Below are 16,076 nucleotides of genomic sequence, written 5' to 3'. Positions count from 1 at the left end.
ACGTTCATTCTTGGCTTTTTGTCTCCCTCCAGATCAAATTCTCGAGGACAGGTATCACGTGAGAGACGTGTACACTTACCGCAAGGGGTTTTCCAGTCCACTGTTGTTGCTAGAGTTTTTAGACGAGGAACCTGCATTTAACAAGAGACAGGCACAGGTAACCCAATACGCTCTCTTTCCATTTAAAGGCGTTAGCCACCAGACCCCAGTAATTCAAACGATAGATAGCGCTATCCGCCGGATAAATCACTATCCAGTGGAAAAGTCATAGCGAAACCAATTGCGCTATCCAATGGATAGTGATTTATTCGGTGGATAGCGTTATCCACCTTTTGAACAACTAGGGCCTGGAAAGTACTGCAAAGTTAGGTAAAAGTTAGAACAACCTTCCACAGAAAACATAGCCAAAGGATAAAATCTGCGGCTTGGTAGCTGTCATTAGTCTCATTTGAATCGGTGTCTGATAATCAGACACTTAACCAACAAAAACTTCGTAGAACACGTTCATTGAGCTCTATTGTGAACAAGGTGTATTGTGTAACTAACTCTTTGTGTCATGCAATGTTTACTTTTAGGCATTCACAGCAAAAATAGCTGAAATTGGTCGAGTTTTGCTCACTTCATCAATGCTAAAGGCCTTGCCTAATCAAGTATGTCCTCCCTGCTTTGTCTTTTAACAGTATGGCGTGCACGTGTACTTTAGACATTTGATGTGCTTAGTTTTGAATAACCAGTGGATATGTTACCATGGAGTAGTTTTAGTGTGAACAAAAGTATCCCTGTTACCGGAAGTGACATTGAGGAAACTTATCTAAGTTCGGAGGTGGATTAAGACACTCGGCACATGTTTGACTCGAAGGAGATTTCCCTGTTGGGTTATCCGGAGCTTTACTAAGTGTGGCTTGACGATTGTGATATTATAGAGGTCCAACAAGGTTGTCTGTTTCTTTCTCAGAACAATAAACTGTGCTCCACTGTTGTTACCCCGATTACAGGGGGTACTATACAGTACAATATATACTTAATTGACCAATCCCCATTGGGTTTTGCAGGGCCAATGAAACACAATCACGACAGAACAGAACATTCAAAAACAACTGTTAAGAATCCCAACTGGCCGGAGGCAAACCAGTTGGCCATTTACAAGTGCAGCTGAGAAGTTAAACCAGGGACTACCAGGAACAAATTCAACCAGTGGTCAGGACGTGTCTTGAACCCGGAATTCCCGGATCTCAAAGCAACCGCTCTAACAACTGGGCCACACTGCCTCCTAGTGGGGGTGGTATTAACCCAACGATAGGCTGGCATCCCACCCAGGGGGAAGTAGCCCCAGACGTGATCGGGACACTTTACTTCAACCTTGTCGCAGGATTCACAGCAACTCAGAATGACCCTTTTTTTCTTTTCAGAAACACGTTTCGTTCCTTCATGAGGAGTTTAGTCGTCAGATTTCTTTTCCTCGCAAAGCGCTTGACTGTGACTTTTCCTTGTACGCAGGAGGCACAAAGGGCAATGTAAGGAAGACCTCTTCTTTTTATTAAAGACCTTTAGATCGTAGGACGAGGACGACTACGACTACGCGTTTTCCGTTCTGAGCACGCGAATTTCGAAAAAGGTTATACGCATGCTCAGTACGGAAAACTCGTAGTCGTCCTCGTCCTGCGATCTAAAGGTCCGTATTGTTATACCTATGTTTTAAAAGGCCATTGAAAGAAACGTCGATTTGTTTGTTTAAAAAATATTGGACGTTTAATTTCAGGAACTTGCCGCCCTGGATGTCGTGCACAAGAGTGTCTGGGTCGAGGTGGGTCCTTCCCCTATTACTTGATTTCATTTTATCCAATAGGATACATAGCACCCGAGCTTTTAACGAAAACGAGCTTTAATTTTAGGACTTTGCAAACGTCTCTGTTCTTCTCTCAAGAATTCTTCAACTTCACTCGAATCCGCCCTTGCTGTGGTAAAGAAATGTACCGTTTAATTACGAAGAGTACGCATAGCATTCTTAATTTTCTTTAAAACCTGTGGACGATTATAGAGAAGATGCTCTATGCCTAAGGTATAATTAGTATATACAAGTGACTCGGAGGTGAGTAACCGGTGCACGAGATTTAGAATTTCCGACCGCATTTTACAAAAATAAAGTAATTTTTTTGGTTCGCTTTTTATTCAACTTTTGTGGTATATACTAAAATAATTATTCACCTCAGTGTCGGTTGAAGTGGTGTATATTTACCTCAACTTCGGTAAATAATTGTAAGTTATTTCGAGTTTGGGGGTTTCCGTTTTCTCCGAGACAGTAATTACTAAGAAATAGTATCTTTGAGTATGTTTTTGCGCTTCAGTAACACTTCAATTTACGTATAACATTTCCAGCTCATTACGTCCCTGTTCCAGTGCATGTCACCTGATTTCCCGTGGGGCTGTGCGGACTTAAACTTGTTTCTAAACGTTATAAATGGCGCCATTTTGCTTCACTGTGAGGACGGCGCTATGTTGCGGCTGTGTTTGGCCTCCCTAATCAACATTGCTGTTCATTTCACCAACATCTTTGCTATTGATGGGTAAGAAGCGTGAGAAAATATCGCATGTAAAAGTCATAACTGGATAATACGAACGAAACGAAAAAGATCATAACTGAAGGTGTACGACAACTGCAGACTGCCTTCAAATAGCGCTGATAAACACTATTTGAGTCTAGCACCCATTTCAACTAGCGCTGATAACAGTATTTAAGTCTAAGGATCCATTTTAAAACGGTTAGCTTTCAATAACTGTGATTTAGGGTTAGTCTGCATCCCGCGGTCTGCAGTCTGCAAGTGTCAGACACCGCTCATCTTCTCTTTCTTCTCTTTGTTTACCCCAATTTGTTTGTCCAAGTGTGAATTCTTGAAGGAAACCTCGTCTGCATTTAGACCGTTTCTCTTTCTTTAAAAAACGACCAGAGTGAGAAGTACTTTGTTACCAACCATCATTTCCAGTCCTTTTGTGGTAATTTTCTCCTAAACCTTAAACGGAAGACCAGTATTAACTCTTTATCCGTCTAGCTCATGACTGGGACGAATATGAAGACGAAAATTGTAGTGTTAATGTGGCCCTTGAGCTGAAAGGCCAAATAGGGTGTGTTATTTTGTTAGTCCGCAATATGTCTGTCGTTACGGTTAATGATGCCTATACCCACAAGTGAACTCTTTGTTTTAGGTACCAACACATATTTCCTTCGCTGTTGCAAGTCTACGCTCATCAGCAGTCAAATGAGATGGTCACCACTTCTATTGAGGTCAGTGGTAACTACAACCAATCGCAGGAATCGAAGCAACTGTTGTTTATTGCCGGGATATTTGCTGGCCTAAAAGTCACGGTTTACTCTGAGTTGTGCGCACCCCACCCCCCACCCCCTTTTGCCCTCACACTAGGGGCATGGTGGTTGGGTTCGGTTTAAAATCTTATATGTGACTGAAGTTTTTTTATTGACTAATTTTAGAGCTTTGTAAAGCTTAACCTGCTTACCCTAAGTATGATCTGTGAGATTAGTTCAGCTTTCTCTTTAACTCTGTAAATGTGTTTCGCCTTGAACACGAAATTGCTTTTGAAAGTCGGTATAAATTTCACCTGAAATTGTCAATATTGTATCTTTAATTATGCGAACGCATTAAGAGCACGAGATTACGAAATAAATCGTTATTTCATTTCTTAAATTCGCAAAAAATCGATTTATTTTTATTTGCAGTTTGCCTTGAAGCAGTTTTACACCCTACATCAAAAGCCATGTCTACTGCAGGTAAAACGAGTCTAAAAATATTTCTTCAACAATCTTCTGACTCGGTTCTCCATTCCCACTACACTGAAGAAACCTTGCATTGCTTGCCGTCTTTCTCTTGATCGCCGACCTGGACAACAGTCAGCAACACAATAAGAGTAGTTACTAAAAAGTAATTAGAAGGTGTGGTTCTACCTTTCGAGTGATTCGCTCTGCCCTGGTCTTTTTATTCACGCAGTCCCTGCGACTTTTCATTAATGGTTTACTAAGGGCCGATTTACACGATACGATTTTGTCGCATGCGACAAGCTCACGACAGGCCTACGACATGACTTACGATTGTCGCAGCGTTTTGAAACGCTACGACATTTTTTCTGACGTACACAACAATCGTAAATCATGTCGTGGGCCTGTCGTAAGCCGTTGTCGCATGCGACAAAATCGTCCCGTGTAAATCGGCCCTAAGAGTTTCGAAAATTCAAATTGAATGCCAGAAATTCAATAGGCAATAGGCCAGTTTCGTATTCTAAGGTTGGACTGGATATAGCATGAAATGGAGGCTAATGCGGGCAAATTAATTTGCATTTGAAAAGATTTGCCCGCATTAGCCTCCATTTCATGCTAGATCCAGTCCAGCCGTGAGCATTCGAAAACGGTCTATTCCCGAGTTCCTTTTCACCTCTTTCTAAGGCGTGATTCTCTTTCTTTTATTTCCTTTCTTATGACTAAAAACTAACTTGCATAATAAAACCTTCACACTTAAAGTCTCTATCCTCGCGTTATAAAAGAGTATGGACTAATTCTGGATATAGACTGTTTGTTGTGGATGTCCTCAAGCATCGTTTGCTCCCAAATTTCATTACAATTGTTTGTTTTTTATCTTTGGTGCAGCTGTTTGCCAGCGTGGCTCCACTGCTACTCGTAGAGACTAGGATAGACGGAAATGGTGAGGAATCTGAATTAGAAGATCTTGCTGGAAAGGTGAGATTTTTTTTAGCTTATCTTATCGCAGTCAATTAAATAAAGGAGGAAATTTCTCCCTTCTACTCTTAAAGTGCCTGCCACAAGGAAAACGGAGTTGCGTCAAGTAAAATGAAAATGCGTAAAAAGCACTGGCGAGTGAAATTGACCGCGCGGAACTGCAAGGAGCCTTTTCCTCTACTCTTTTCCATTTACGCGCAGAATAAAATTGAATCCAAAATCACCTAAGAGAGGATTAGTTTGTGATGCAAAAAGGCTGCCTAGAAAGTACCAAGCGAGGGAGGGGAGGGGAGGGGGGTTGACTGAACCTTTTATAGCTCGAGTAGGGTCTAATAATGAACCACATTATACGTTTGTACAGTGTGCCTTACTTCTGCTCTCCAGATCCCTTCGAAGTGTCTCTTTGCTTTGCTGACTTCATTGGACAGACCTTCACCCGACAATCTAGAGATTTTGGAGATGATAAAAGCTGAGAAACCATTAAAACCCATGGTAAGAAAAACGTAACTGACCCACTGTTTTGAAGCAGGGGAAATTTATTTTTAACTTGAATCACAACAGGGACCAACTCGATATTAAGGCGAAGAACACAAGTTAAATATATCTGTAAGACTCAGTCTGCACAGGAACATTCACTAGTTATGAGTTCAGATAAAATGTTAATTCATTGTTCTTTCCCAAACCAAGGAGCACGAGAGACGGTTTTAAAAGCTGCTACTTTTGTTGGGAGGTTCCCATATTAAAAGTAATGTAAAGCTCGAGAAGTAGAATACACTGTAGACGCCCCACGGGAAATCATGCATCATACAAAAGGAAATGAAAAAGCAACAACAACAACAAAAGTAACGAAACAAAAGTTGGAAATGCCAAGAAGTGAAAATTGTCGGTATGGTAGAATTCTCAAACGTTACTAACATAACATTTAATTGTTTTTTTTTTGTGATGTGTTTGCTGTATGTTTTTCCCCAAACGTTTCATGCAGGATTCTTGTTACGAAAGTTCAAATGACCCTCCTGGCGCAAGTCAAATTGACACCGCAGTTCGTCTGTGTGTGACTGTAGTAAATTTCGCTCCCGAGTCTCAGCGAGCTGTACAGATGGTGGTAAGTCCCCCAAGTTTTTTCTGCATTTGACACTTAGTAGCAAGTAGCAATACCGGTACCTTACCATGCCTTCTCTCTGCATTTTGGTTGAAACACTCTGCAGCTTTCTTAAAAACAGAGGTTCAGGATTTTTTTTATTTCAACTCGTTGCAACGTTTAAGATATGTCCTATTAGCGGCCTTTCCTCAAATTAAAACCAATAAGTCTAAGATCGTGTGTATGCAAAATTAATTGGTCACCATTTCAACTGACATAGCTCACTTGGTTAGTGCGCACTGCGCAGCGTTTGGACAATGGTAACTCAGTTTGGTTCTCGGTAACTGCAACGCTGTGTCGAGGCTTCCCTCGGCCAGTAAAAGCAGGAACCCGTACACTGTAAAGTGGTATGTATTCGATCATTTGCGCTTTATTTTGGTAGACAAAACCAATCTAATTCATGTACAAATTCGTGAATGAACACTGTTTTTATTGCTAGCAACCAGGAAGAGCTTCCATGTCAGGCAGCGGAGGGAATGGGTGGGGACCGTTTTTGGGGAGGTTCTTTCATACACCAAGTACCTACCCGTTATTAGAAAACCGCCGACAGTAAATGGCCAAAGGCTCTCTCTCTCTCTCCTTGTTGTTTTCGTTGCGGGCGTGATCAAAATCACCTGAGGAAGAGTTTTAATTCTTTGACTTCTATATCCGAGGTGACGGAACTACCCTGCGACACTCAACAATACGTGACTTCCCCTTTTCGGCTGTAATCACTGAATTTAATCTTTGCATTGGATCACAGGTGGTACTGTCGGCCATTTTGCCTCACTACCTTGATTACTTGAAATCAGAAAGCGATTCAGCCGATAGCGAAGACAAAGTAAAAGCAGAAGTAACAGCTTTGTTCTCTCTCGTTACCTCCATGAATGTCTTGGTCAAGAGTTCGGAGGTCCTCACCAGGTAGGTTCCTGGGTAGCCGTATCTTCAATTTGTTTTTCACTTACCAAGTTTTTTTTCTGAAGTTTGTCCTGTTTTATGTTTGTACGCCTAAACACGAACCAGGTTCGACAACAATCAGAGTGGCTGTTGGTATAGATCCTAGAGTATTGTGAATTATTCAGTTCTCGTCGAAGGCGAAATGACTGTTCTCGCGTGTTCACTGAACCCGAGTAGCCATTTAACCATTTGTCAAAGTACCATGAACTTGTAAGTGAACATCCTTAATTAGTAGGCCTTTTGACTCAACTAACCCCCGTTTGACGGCCGGGAAAATGTGTTGCTTTAACCAGCCAAGTGAAGTCTTAAAACGCAATAGCAGTTTTTATAGCGGATTTCGGACAGAAGGAGATTTTTCCGGTCTTAAACTAATCGAAGAATTCATTGTCCATTGGTTGTTTTTACGCTGAAGAGGCATGGTCAGATTGTTCCTCTATTGTAAGGACGGGAAGAGCTTTACTTGTTTGAGACACATTCTATGTGGGACGACTTTGGCAAACATTCTGTGCGCCAGTTGAAAACTGTTTCGTGTAAAGATTGACAGAACACGGATTACCAACTTGGCAAACTTGATTATAAGCGTAACGCGCCTTCTTTATGCTAGACGAAGTGAACAGACGCAGAGCAAGTGATTCCCGAAGTTTGAGAAATCGTGCGTTTCCCGTATTAAATGGGCGTTATTATGCCAGGTGCACCCATATGCTGAGGAAAATGCGATCTCCTCGATTTACTAGGATTTCGCAACTTATGAGGGGTTTCAGTCGATTGTTAAATTTGTTTCTTGTTGTTATTTCAGATCGTTTGTCCACTTTCAGAGCTACAAATCCATTTCGGATAAATCTGGGATCTTCCCTGATTTGGCTTCGACCACATCGCTTATCCTGGGACGAGGAAGCATCAGCAGCGTTGAAGCAGATGAAGCGGACTGGGGTGAGTGAGCTAAAATGTTACGCAATCCTTGGGCATAATTTATATTTACATGAGAGCGGGACGAACTCAGACCAGCATGACTTCGTATCGACCTGCATACATTTCATTTTTGGCGTTTACTTCGTCTCGGTTGCTGGACCGAGGCGAGAAAATCTCGTACCCGTCAGAGTACGCACCGTTCTTTTGTTAATGACCACAAATCTCAGACTGGGTCCAGAAATTTCAAGCCTGTATGCTTTTCGGTCTTGCAACAAACGTCCCGGTTTCACGTAAACGGCTGCCAAAATGTCATACCGGTTCCAGTCGGGGTTTGTTCTGGGCTCACGTAAATGCCGTCTTTAGAAGACCTTAGAACACACGAACTTTTGCAAACAGACAAGCGTTCCGAGTGGGATGAGTAAACAAGTAAAATCAATACCACTCAAGTCGAAAATGGGAAAGAATAAGCAGAAAAAAAGGCGATTACTTGTTCATTCCTTCCACGGACTGATCAACGCGATCAGTCGACGTAGGGTGGGGCAATCAAGCAATTGATATTTGGAGGACAATCTCGCCTTTTTAAACACAAGCACATGCATGCGCAATGATGGGGCCCTGGTGAGTAAGTATCCAAGCTGGCTTTATCGTAGTCAGATGGAGCCGAGATCGAGACTCTCTAAATTTTATTTCCAAAAGGATACCACGTACGCAGAATAAGGAAAACTGTTTTCGTTAAAAAGTTTGCGCACTGATTTTTGTGCCAATACCTTTCTTGGAAAAAAAAGGCGGCGATGGCACGGGTTCTGTGCACCAGAGGAATTTTCGACTTGTGTCAGAGGAAGTATTTCGTGACTGTTGCGAATGAGAAGTTGTTTATTTATTTATTTATTGTTTTGTTTTGTTTTGTTACTGTTGGAGCAGTGGCACGAAACCCTTCAGTTGCTGAAATCGTAATGTTGCATTAGCCTATGGCAAAAAGATAAGCTTGACTATGTTGATTCAGACCTAAGTTGATCTCGGATTACGATCGCTTGTTTTTGAACTGGATTCGTAGTGAACCCCTCGTTTTCTGTAGAGTGCACGCTGATGTTTATATTTTGCAGCTTTGTACAAAGACCGTAATGATCAAACTATACTCATACAATGTTTGCTAAGATAAGCGATGCTTTCTTGTTTTTATTATTGTTGTGCGTGTGATCGCCGTCAATAAATATTTTTCTGTACGTGAGCAGCCCCTCCTCATACTTGACCTTCAGTCTTTTTTGTGTCGGTTAAAAATAATACTTTTCGTTTTTTTAAAGGGTTGCGCAAAACAGCCTCTCAACTCTGGTTGCTTTTCTTTGGCATGTCCGGCAATACGGCTCGTGCTAATACCATCATCTATCACTTTGGCATTTGATTCGCTGAAACAAAGCCGACCCTGTTAGCAAAGCCAATGGCTTTGCACCACCTGCGCGTGCCTTTGACATTTTAGCATACTTCTTTGTCGTTCTGTGTTAATTGAAGGGACAAAATTTGATGTCCTGTGGAGGACGTTAACTGATGACTTGCACTTTTTAATTCTGTCTCTACATGTTTACTCCCGCTCTTGCCAGCGGCATTGCTTTTTCTCCTCAAGTTCATTGGCACCAAGAATCCTTAAGAAGTTAAGAAGTCACGAACATTTTTAGACAACGTAGCAGGAAACTTTGATGAAAATTTCGGTCGAGCAAATGGGTTATAACATTAAAAACTAAGAAAAATACCCCCTTTCTCAATTATTTCATCACAGAGTATTTTAATAACTGAAGACATCAATATTCCATAGAAAAGGGTTATCCCACGCAAGGTTAATTAATGTTTTGTGCTCAATTACTCGCCAACCTGGCCCACTTTGTGAAATATGAGCGTGAGGGGTTTTGATTAAAGTATCCCTTTTTCGAGAACTCATTAAACAAGGATGCAATTATGTTATCAATGTAATTATATGAGATAACGTTCAATATCAAACTCTTATCTTTTGAGTCACTGTAAACTCGTATAGACCCGTCAAACATGATTGGAAATAGAAAGCATTGTTTGTTTCATTTTTACAATTCTTTGTTTATTTGCACCATGTGCTCTACGAAGCACTCAGTGTGTGTTGCTGAGTCAAAAGGGTTTAAGACGCGAAAACATGAATTATTTCAGATGAAGAAGTTATCATTTGAATGCCTTTACGATAAGCAAGTTAATGTTTTCAAGTGACTGCGAGTAACTACTCTTACGCCCCTTGATATATCGTGTCTTTTCTTATCTCAGTTGGTGGCGTGCTTTCACGATAAGAGTATGCTTCTATATTTTTAAAGTGTTTTTGTGACCTTTTTTCTGTGTGGTTCCGCAAGTTTATTTGTGCTGTTGGCGTGGTGTCAAACTGGGATAAGCCGTTCACCTGTTTTGTAGGATACATGTTAATCCGTCGTATGTTTTGTAGGATACAAACACTTTGATCACGAAAGAGGTCATTTGTCGTTTTGATAATTGATTTCATAATCATCAATCCACCGATTTTTTTCATTTCGTTTGTAAACTCAGCATTAAACATATCTTTGATTTTCAAATTGATTCGATACAAACATTTCATTCACCGAGTCAAAAGTTTGAAAAACGATGTGCGGGTTAAAAAGTATTGTATAGAGTTTTAATCTTATGGCTGATAGCGGGTTGATAACGTAACATATTCAGTCGACCAATGATACTATCAAATAGAGTGAACGGCAAGCCAAGCCTCTGTCAAGGACGTTATCCGCTGTCGTTGGTTTATCTTTATTGCTTGAGGTAATTCTTCCGAGGTGTAACATTTTTGTGGGGAGAATTAAAGCTATTTTTCTATCATTTAATAACACGATCTTTCTTTTTTTGCGGGATGGCCCAGGGGGGTTATACTTACCGAGTTTATTGCTCTTTTTATTTTTTCTTTGAAAACAAACACAGATATATTTGCAGTATTTGTTGCAACTGTGAAAGTAAAATGAAAGTTGTACCCATATCAGTGATTTTAATTTTTTTTTCTTTGATATTTCAAGTTATTTTTATCATTGTGTCACTTACTGTTGAATTGTGAGTGCTGTACTTCTGGATACAACTCTGTCATCATTGTGTAATACACTATTTATGACCATTGGTTGAGAGGTTAGTGGAATTGAAACGATTGCGGTTCGTTAAATCTTCGGACCAAATGACACGCGTGAAGCAAATAAGAACATCAATTAGATAAATGTATTCAATGAGGGATATCCGTGTAACGTTACCGTTAACTTCTTTTTTCGAAACTATCCATCTAATCAATATGGCTTACCCTCTGCTTGCCTTTTGCATCGCCGACCGGTTTTGCAATCTGTTAGTTATATAATATACCGGTATAAATCCTTGTACTGTATTTGTGTTGATTGACGGCGTCGGCTGGCCGTCTTTCTTGTTGAATATGTCGCCAGTTTAGTTTGTTACGCGTTTCGACCTCATAATTTAATAACAATAATAGGAGTAGTAGAAAGAATAGATCTTTATTTTCGCACGACAAGATTTAAAGCTGAATAGCTTGTGGGGTCAAATCATATTGGTTTTTGAGAAGAGGCGGGGAAAACCGGAGTACCCGGAGAAAACCTCTCGGAGCAGAGAAGAGAACCAACAAACTCAACCCATATACGACGCCGGATCTGGGAATCGAACCCGGGGAGGGAGGCGAGTGCTCTCACCACTACTCCACCCCTGCTCCCCTCTAGCCAATTATTGTTATGTACGATCGATAGATAGATAGATAGATAGGTTTATTGAAATAATTAAATCGCATCCAAAGGCTGAATTACATAACTATGTACAAAGAATATTTTAAAAGGCTTATATTCAATTTAAACTTATGCTAGTGTAAGTACGTAATGTTAAATTGGCAGCGCTGGATTGTGACGGCTGCGCATTGCAGGAATAATTGTCTTTTTAAAACGTTCAGTTTTAAAACCTGGCAGGCTAAAAGTTCTTTGCCGCCGGAGATTGTATGATGATTGATGTTTTGGAGGCAGAAGGCTGTGGAGATGGTGTTGTTCCATGTAAAAACCTTGTGATAAGCTTCATCGGAGGTACATTCAACTCGAGTGGCTTTCAAATGCGTCCGTAGAAAGCTGTGAAACGCGATTTGATGTTGACTATACAAGATGAAGTTAAAGGTTGTCTGAGCGTCGTATGTGAAATTTTAAGGGCGCTTTCCATTTGACAGAACTGACCCGCCAGAGCAGGCATTTGGAAGGACTAACTCTACAACGCATTCAAATTAACACACTTCGAGGATGATATATACTCCTCCAGAGGATTGCGAGGGATTATCATATTCATGCAAGTGTTCCTTCAAATTGTTGCATTTCCTTTGCAAACTGATGGGTCTGATGAGTTCTGACAAAAGCAAAGCGCTTTAAGAGTGGGCAGGATTCGAGTAAATAAAGGAATTCAGTGGCATAGTGCCATAAAGTGACTGTAAATGATGCTCCTGGTTAGGATGTGTTTCATCGGTTGAAAGGGATTCAACCTCTTTTCGTTTCGTTAGGAGTCTTGCTCTTTCACCGATTGTTAACACTAAAGGTGGATAGACCTAATCGGCTAACTCAATGTTGTACCCATTTCAAATCTACCGGGATTAAGATTCTTTGTGTATTGTATTTGCATGACAATGTAGCATTCATATTTAAATGATATGGAAATACCTGGAACAAAACGTTTTATTCCCAAAGGATTTGAATTGGGTATATTATTGAGTTAGCCGATTAGGTCTATTGGATATCCTGTTCTCAGATTTGAGCACTGCTGAGTTCTCTTTATGACAGATACTGTAACTCCTGTTGCTAACTAGAAACCGACAACTGACGAAAGACTGTTTCTCACAGTTGACTCAATTCTATTCCAATGATTTATTTCTCTCATTGTTAAAATGCTAAAATCGCATACGATTTGTTCATGTATTTTATTTTCTACTGATTTAGGTTTTACGGATTTGAACCTTTTAACCGTCTAGTATCTCCTCTTGATGCACACTTTGTACGGTTTTGGTTTGAGTCCCATGCCGATCTTCCCCTCCAGGGAGGGGGGAGGGTAGCCGGGCGGATTTTCTATCTTGAACTGGTGCATCAACTGGGCAACGAACAGGAAGAGTTCGACTCTGGCCAATGGCTCGCCCAAACAAACTCGCTTTCCAGCTGAGAAGGGAAGGTAGCTCGTTTTGGACAGGTTTAATACGTTTCGGTTCTTATCTAAGAATCTATCGGGATCAAATTCAGACGGCCTCTCCCAGTGCTTCTGATCATGGTGCATTGCCCATAAATTAAGTATTAGGGTAGTCTCCTTGGGAATGTTGTATCCGTTCAGTGTCGTATCCACGAGTGCCTTGTGGGGTACCCCAAGGGGTGCCGCTGGTCTCAGCCTAAGAGCCTCAGCTATGGTTGCCTCGAGATACGGCAAATCATGTTTGTCCTTTAGACTTGGCAGCCGCTTTGGTCCGATCACCTCGTCAAGTTCTTTGTGCAGTTTTGCTTGTACCTCGGGATAGTTGTTCAACAGTAGTAGCACCCAAAGTAGCGTCGAAGTTAAACTTTCTGATCCAGCGGCAAACATATCGGCCATGCTCATCAACACGTGATTCTGTGATATCAGTGATTTGAGCTGTTGGTCATTGCTCTCGGCGTCTTTCATCACTTTAATCAAAGCGTCAGTGAATCCCCGAATTTTTCCCTCTTCGTGTGTCTCGAGTTGCTCCTTGAATTTCCGAGCCAGTATCGTATCCCTCTCTTTTACCGCTCGTTTGAGTCGTCGGATGTTTCCCGAGTCGAAAGGCACGTGTTTTAAGGACGGAAATATGTCGACGAGATTTCCGAGTCCAAGCGTTGCCGAGAAGGTGTCGTTCAGTTCTACCACTTTGCGAAACTCGGGATCAGTTGCGCTGTAACGGGAACCAAGCGTCAATGCGCAGATAACGTTTAGCACACCCAAGCTTATGCTGTCGTGCGGGTTAAATGGCTCCTCTTTGCTGAGGTCAAACTGCTCGGTTACCCCTTGAACCTCCCTTAAGATAACGCGTTCCAATTTTTCTATTCCCGTATTGTAAAGTTTAAGTGCTCCAAGAGCGATCTTCTTTTGCATTTTCCATGCTGTTGAGAAATTTCCAAATGCAATGTTCTGGCCATCATGGGAAAATATGTCTGCTGATGGTACGCTTGGTCTTCCCGCAAAATCGGTGACGTTTCTTAAAAGTGCGTCCCTGGCAGTGTCAATATCGCTTACAACAACTGCACGCTGACTTCCCAAGAATATCTGGAAGATGCCTCCATACTTACGGCTTAGTTTCGTCAGGTTCTCCAGTGGTGAGGTTCCCAAGTTGTAGAGGTTACCAACGATTGGCAGAGCGGTGGGCCCCGGTGGATAATTCATTATTTTGTTTACAAGGCTCTGTATCATGCAATAAAGGACCACAAAACTAATCAATATTATCAAACCTTCGATAAACATCGTGCAGTGATTTAGTTCGACAACTGGATGCCATTGACTGAAGTCATTTCTTTTTAAAGCCATTGCTACTTCACTGGAGAAGCTCGTAATCTCCTGTCTCAAGGGTTTCCGTCTTTGTTAAGTCTGGTAACCCTTTAAAAGTATTGTTTGCGCGGCACACTTTGTTAATTTCCAAATCTACACTCTTAACAGGGTTAAACGAAACGTAAAATTAGTGACATGCAATTAAGGCACGTGGGATATTTCAACAATGCGAAGATACCATACCATGCCCTTATATTGATTTAATTCTTTTAGGCCATTAATAAGTCTGGCGTACTTAAAAAGAATCCATCACCGAATCATTTTTTAGTTGTGAAATGATCCTTAAGTGCGTTCTACTAGTTCCCGTTCTTGTATTGGAAGTACATAATTAAGGTCCTAGCTTTCTACATCAAAGACTTGTTCAACTGTAATGTATTGAGGTAGTTCATGCAAATTTCAGATATGCGTGTTACGGAGTAACATTTTTCTCGACCTTCAGGCCTTGAGATTTTAATGATTTGACTTCGGCATCGCAGTTAAGAGTACTTTTTTCAACAATGATCGAGTTCCATCTTGAAAGGTTTTGCTTGAATAGGTTCAATTAACTACCCACTTAAAGTCTTTGTAAAAAGCTGGAAAGTTTGAAACAGCGTGAACGTGCATAGGGAATTGTCGTCTTAAATCGACGTAGTAACTTAATCCCATTAAACGATTCTTAGGCCCCGGGATTCATTCTTTGTTCTGAGAAAAGACTAACGTTCCGATACCTACCATTGAAAACTTGACATATTCTTGTTGCTCGCTCCACCGTATCAAGAAGCACTAGAGTCTCTTAAAGAACATGCTGGTTGGTTCATTTAAAATGATGCAGTTAAGTGAGTAACCTAAGTAGTTGTCAGTTGAAAATGGAGAAAATACGTACACATTCAATATCACTGGAATTGTCTGTTACATTCAGCTACCACGTTAATCAACTGAGTTTAAAACTTGAGAACTACTACACTATTATACATTGACAATACAAGTCAAAAACGAACAAAAGATTTCGCAACATTAGAAAATCACTTTCTTCAGTGATGTCTTTTGCAATCTTGGTTCCAATGTTCATAATATTTTTAGCGACAAATACTGGAAATCTAAACATACTAAAATCATTTTTACGACCTCTAATTTCATTGGATCCCTTTAGGACGCAGCTCTATTGTTTTTGGGGTTAGGGTCCATCGTTGATTGGTCGTTTGTTTTGGTCCATTGTTTTTTGAGCCAATCCCGAGAGCCGTTCTAATAGCTGTGCACTGACCCAAAATCATAGACTGTTAGCGCATCGGGCCTTACGCTCTTCCAGTGGCTCACGGGCAATTTTTGTGTAACTGCACTTATTCGAAATTACTTTTCCGGAATTTAGGACCACATTCAATTGCCCTGAACACTAAAAATAACGAGTATTCTTGAGTGTTGAAGTGTTGATTCACTACCCTGTATTGTACTGATCGGCTTTCCTCATTGTCTTGTCTCTTGTCTCTTGTCTTTAGCGAGTCCTTAATGAGTGTCATTTCCAGTCTTATGAAGGTACTTTCTAGTACTTTGCAATCGCTGTTGCATTGTGTTGTGCCAGGTGATCCTTACGTTTTAATCGGTAGGAGCTACTAGGCATTTGCCATGCACCTAATCTACTCTAAGTCTCTAAACTAAAATCTACTGAGCATTATTGTTCTATCTTGCTGTTTTGCTATTACAAGGTGTCTCAAACTGGTGATTCTGTCGATGAAATCTTAAGTTTGACCATTCAAATGAAACCTTACGACAAAATTGCCGCGTTGTCTT

The 16,076-nt window shown here is 40.9% G+C and overlaps 1 protein-coding gene and 1 pseudogene across 2 annotated transcripts in view; one reads left to right on the top strand and one right to left on the bottom strand.

Moving 5' to 3' along the window:
• The window catches only part of LOC137983419 (protein unc-80 homolog), a 67,164-nt gene that overhangs the window by 29,021 nt on the left and 22,067 nt on the right, over nucleotides 1–16,076 (top strand). For both annotated transcript variants that reach the window (XM_068830617.1, XM_068830616.1), the window contains 12 exons: nucleotides 33–157; nucleotides 576–650; nucleotides 1,410–1,514; nucleotides 1,760–1,804; nucleotides 2,377–2,564; nucleotides 3,202–3,280; nucleotides 3,731–3,781; nucleotides 4,652–4,741; nucleotides 5,126–5,233; nucleotides 5,724–5,843; nucleotides 6,622–6,779; nucleotides 7,612–7,745. In XM_068830617.1, the coding sequence (XP_068686718.1) occupies nucleotides 33–157; nucleotides 576–650; nucleotides 1,410–1,514; nucleotides 1,760–1,804; nucleotides 2,377–2,564; nucleotides 3,202–3,280; nucleotides 3,731–3,781; nucleotides 4,652–4,741; nucleotides 5,126–5,233; nucleotides 5,724–5,843; nucleotides 6,622–6,779; nucleotides 7,612–7,745 (1,278 nt within the window). The remainder of the gene's footprint in view (nucleotides 1–32; nucleotides 158–575; nucleotides 651–1,409; nucleotides 1,515–1,759; nucleotides 1,805–2,376; nucleotides 2,565–3,201; nucleotides 3,281–3,730; nucleotides 3,782–4,651; nucleotides 4,742–5,125; nucleotides 5,234–5,723; nucleotides 5,844–6,621; nucleotides 6,780–7,611; nucleotides 7,746–16,076) is intronic.
• On the bottom strand, nucleotides 12,623–14,425 carry LOC137983420 (steroid 17-alpha-hydroxylase/17,20 lyase pseudogene; annotated as a pseudogene).

Source organism: Montipora foliosa, chromosome 13 (genome assembly GCF_036669935.1).
Source record: "Montipora foliosa isolate CH-2021 chromosome 13, ASM3666993v2, whole genome shotgun sequence".
Lineage (NCBI taxonomy): Eukaryota > Metazoa > Cnidaria > Anthozoa > Scleractinia > Acroporidae > Montipora > Montipora foliosa.
The sequence above is the reverse complement of the archived record's forward strand: the minus strand, read 5'-3'. Positions and strand labels throughout refer to the sequence as shown.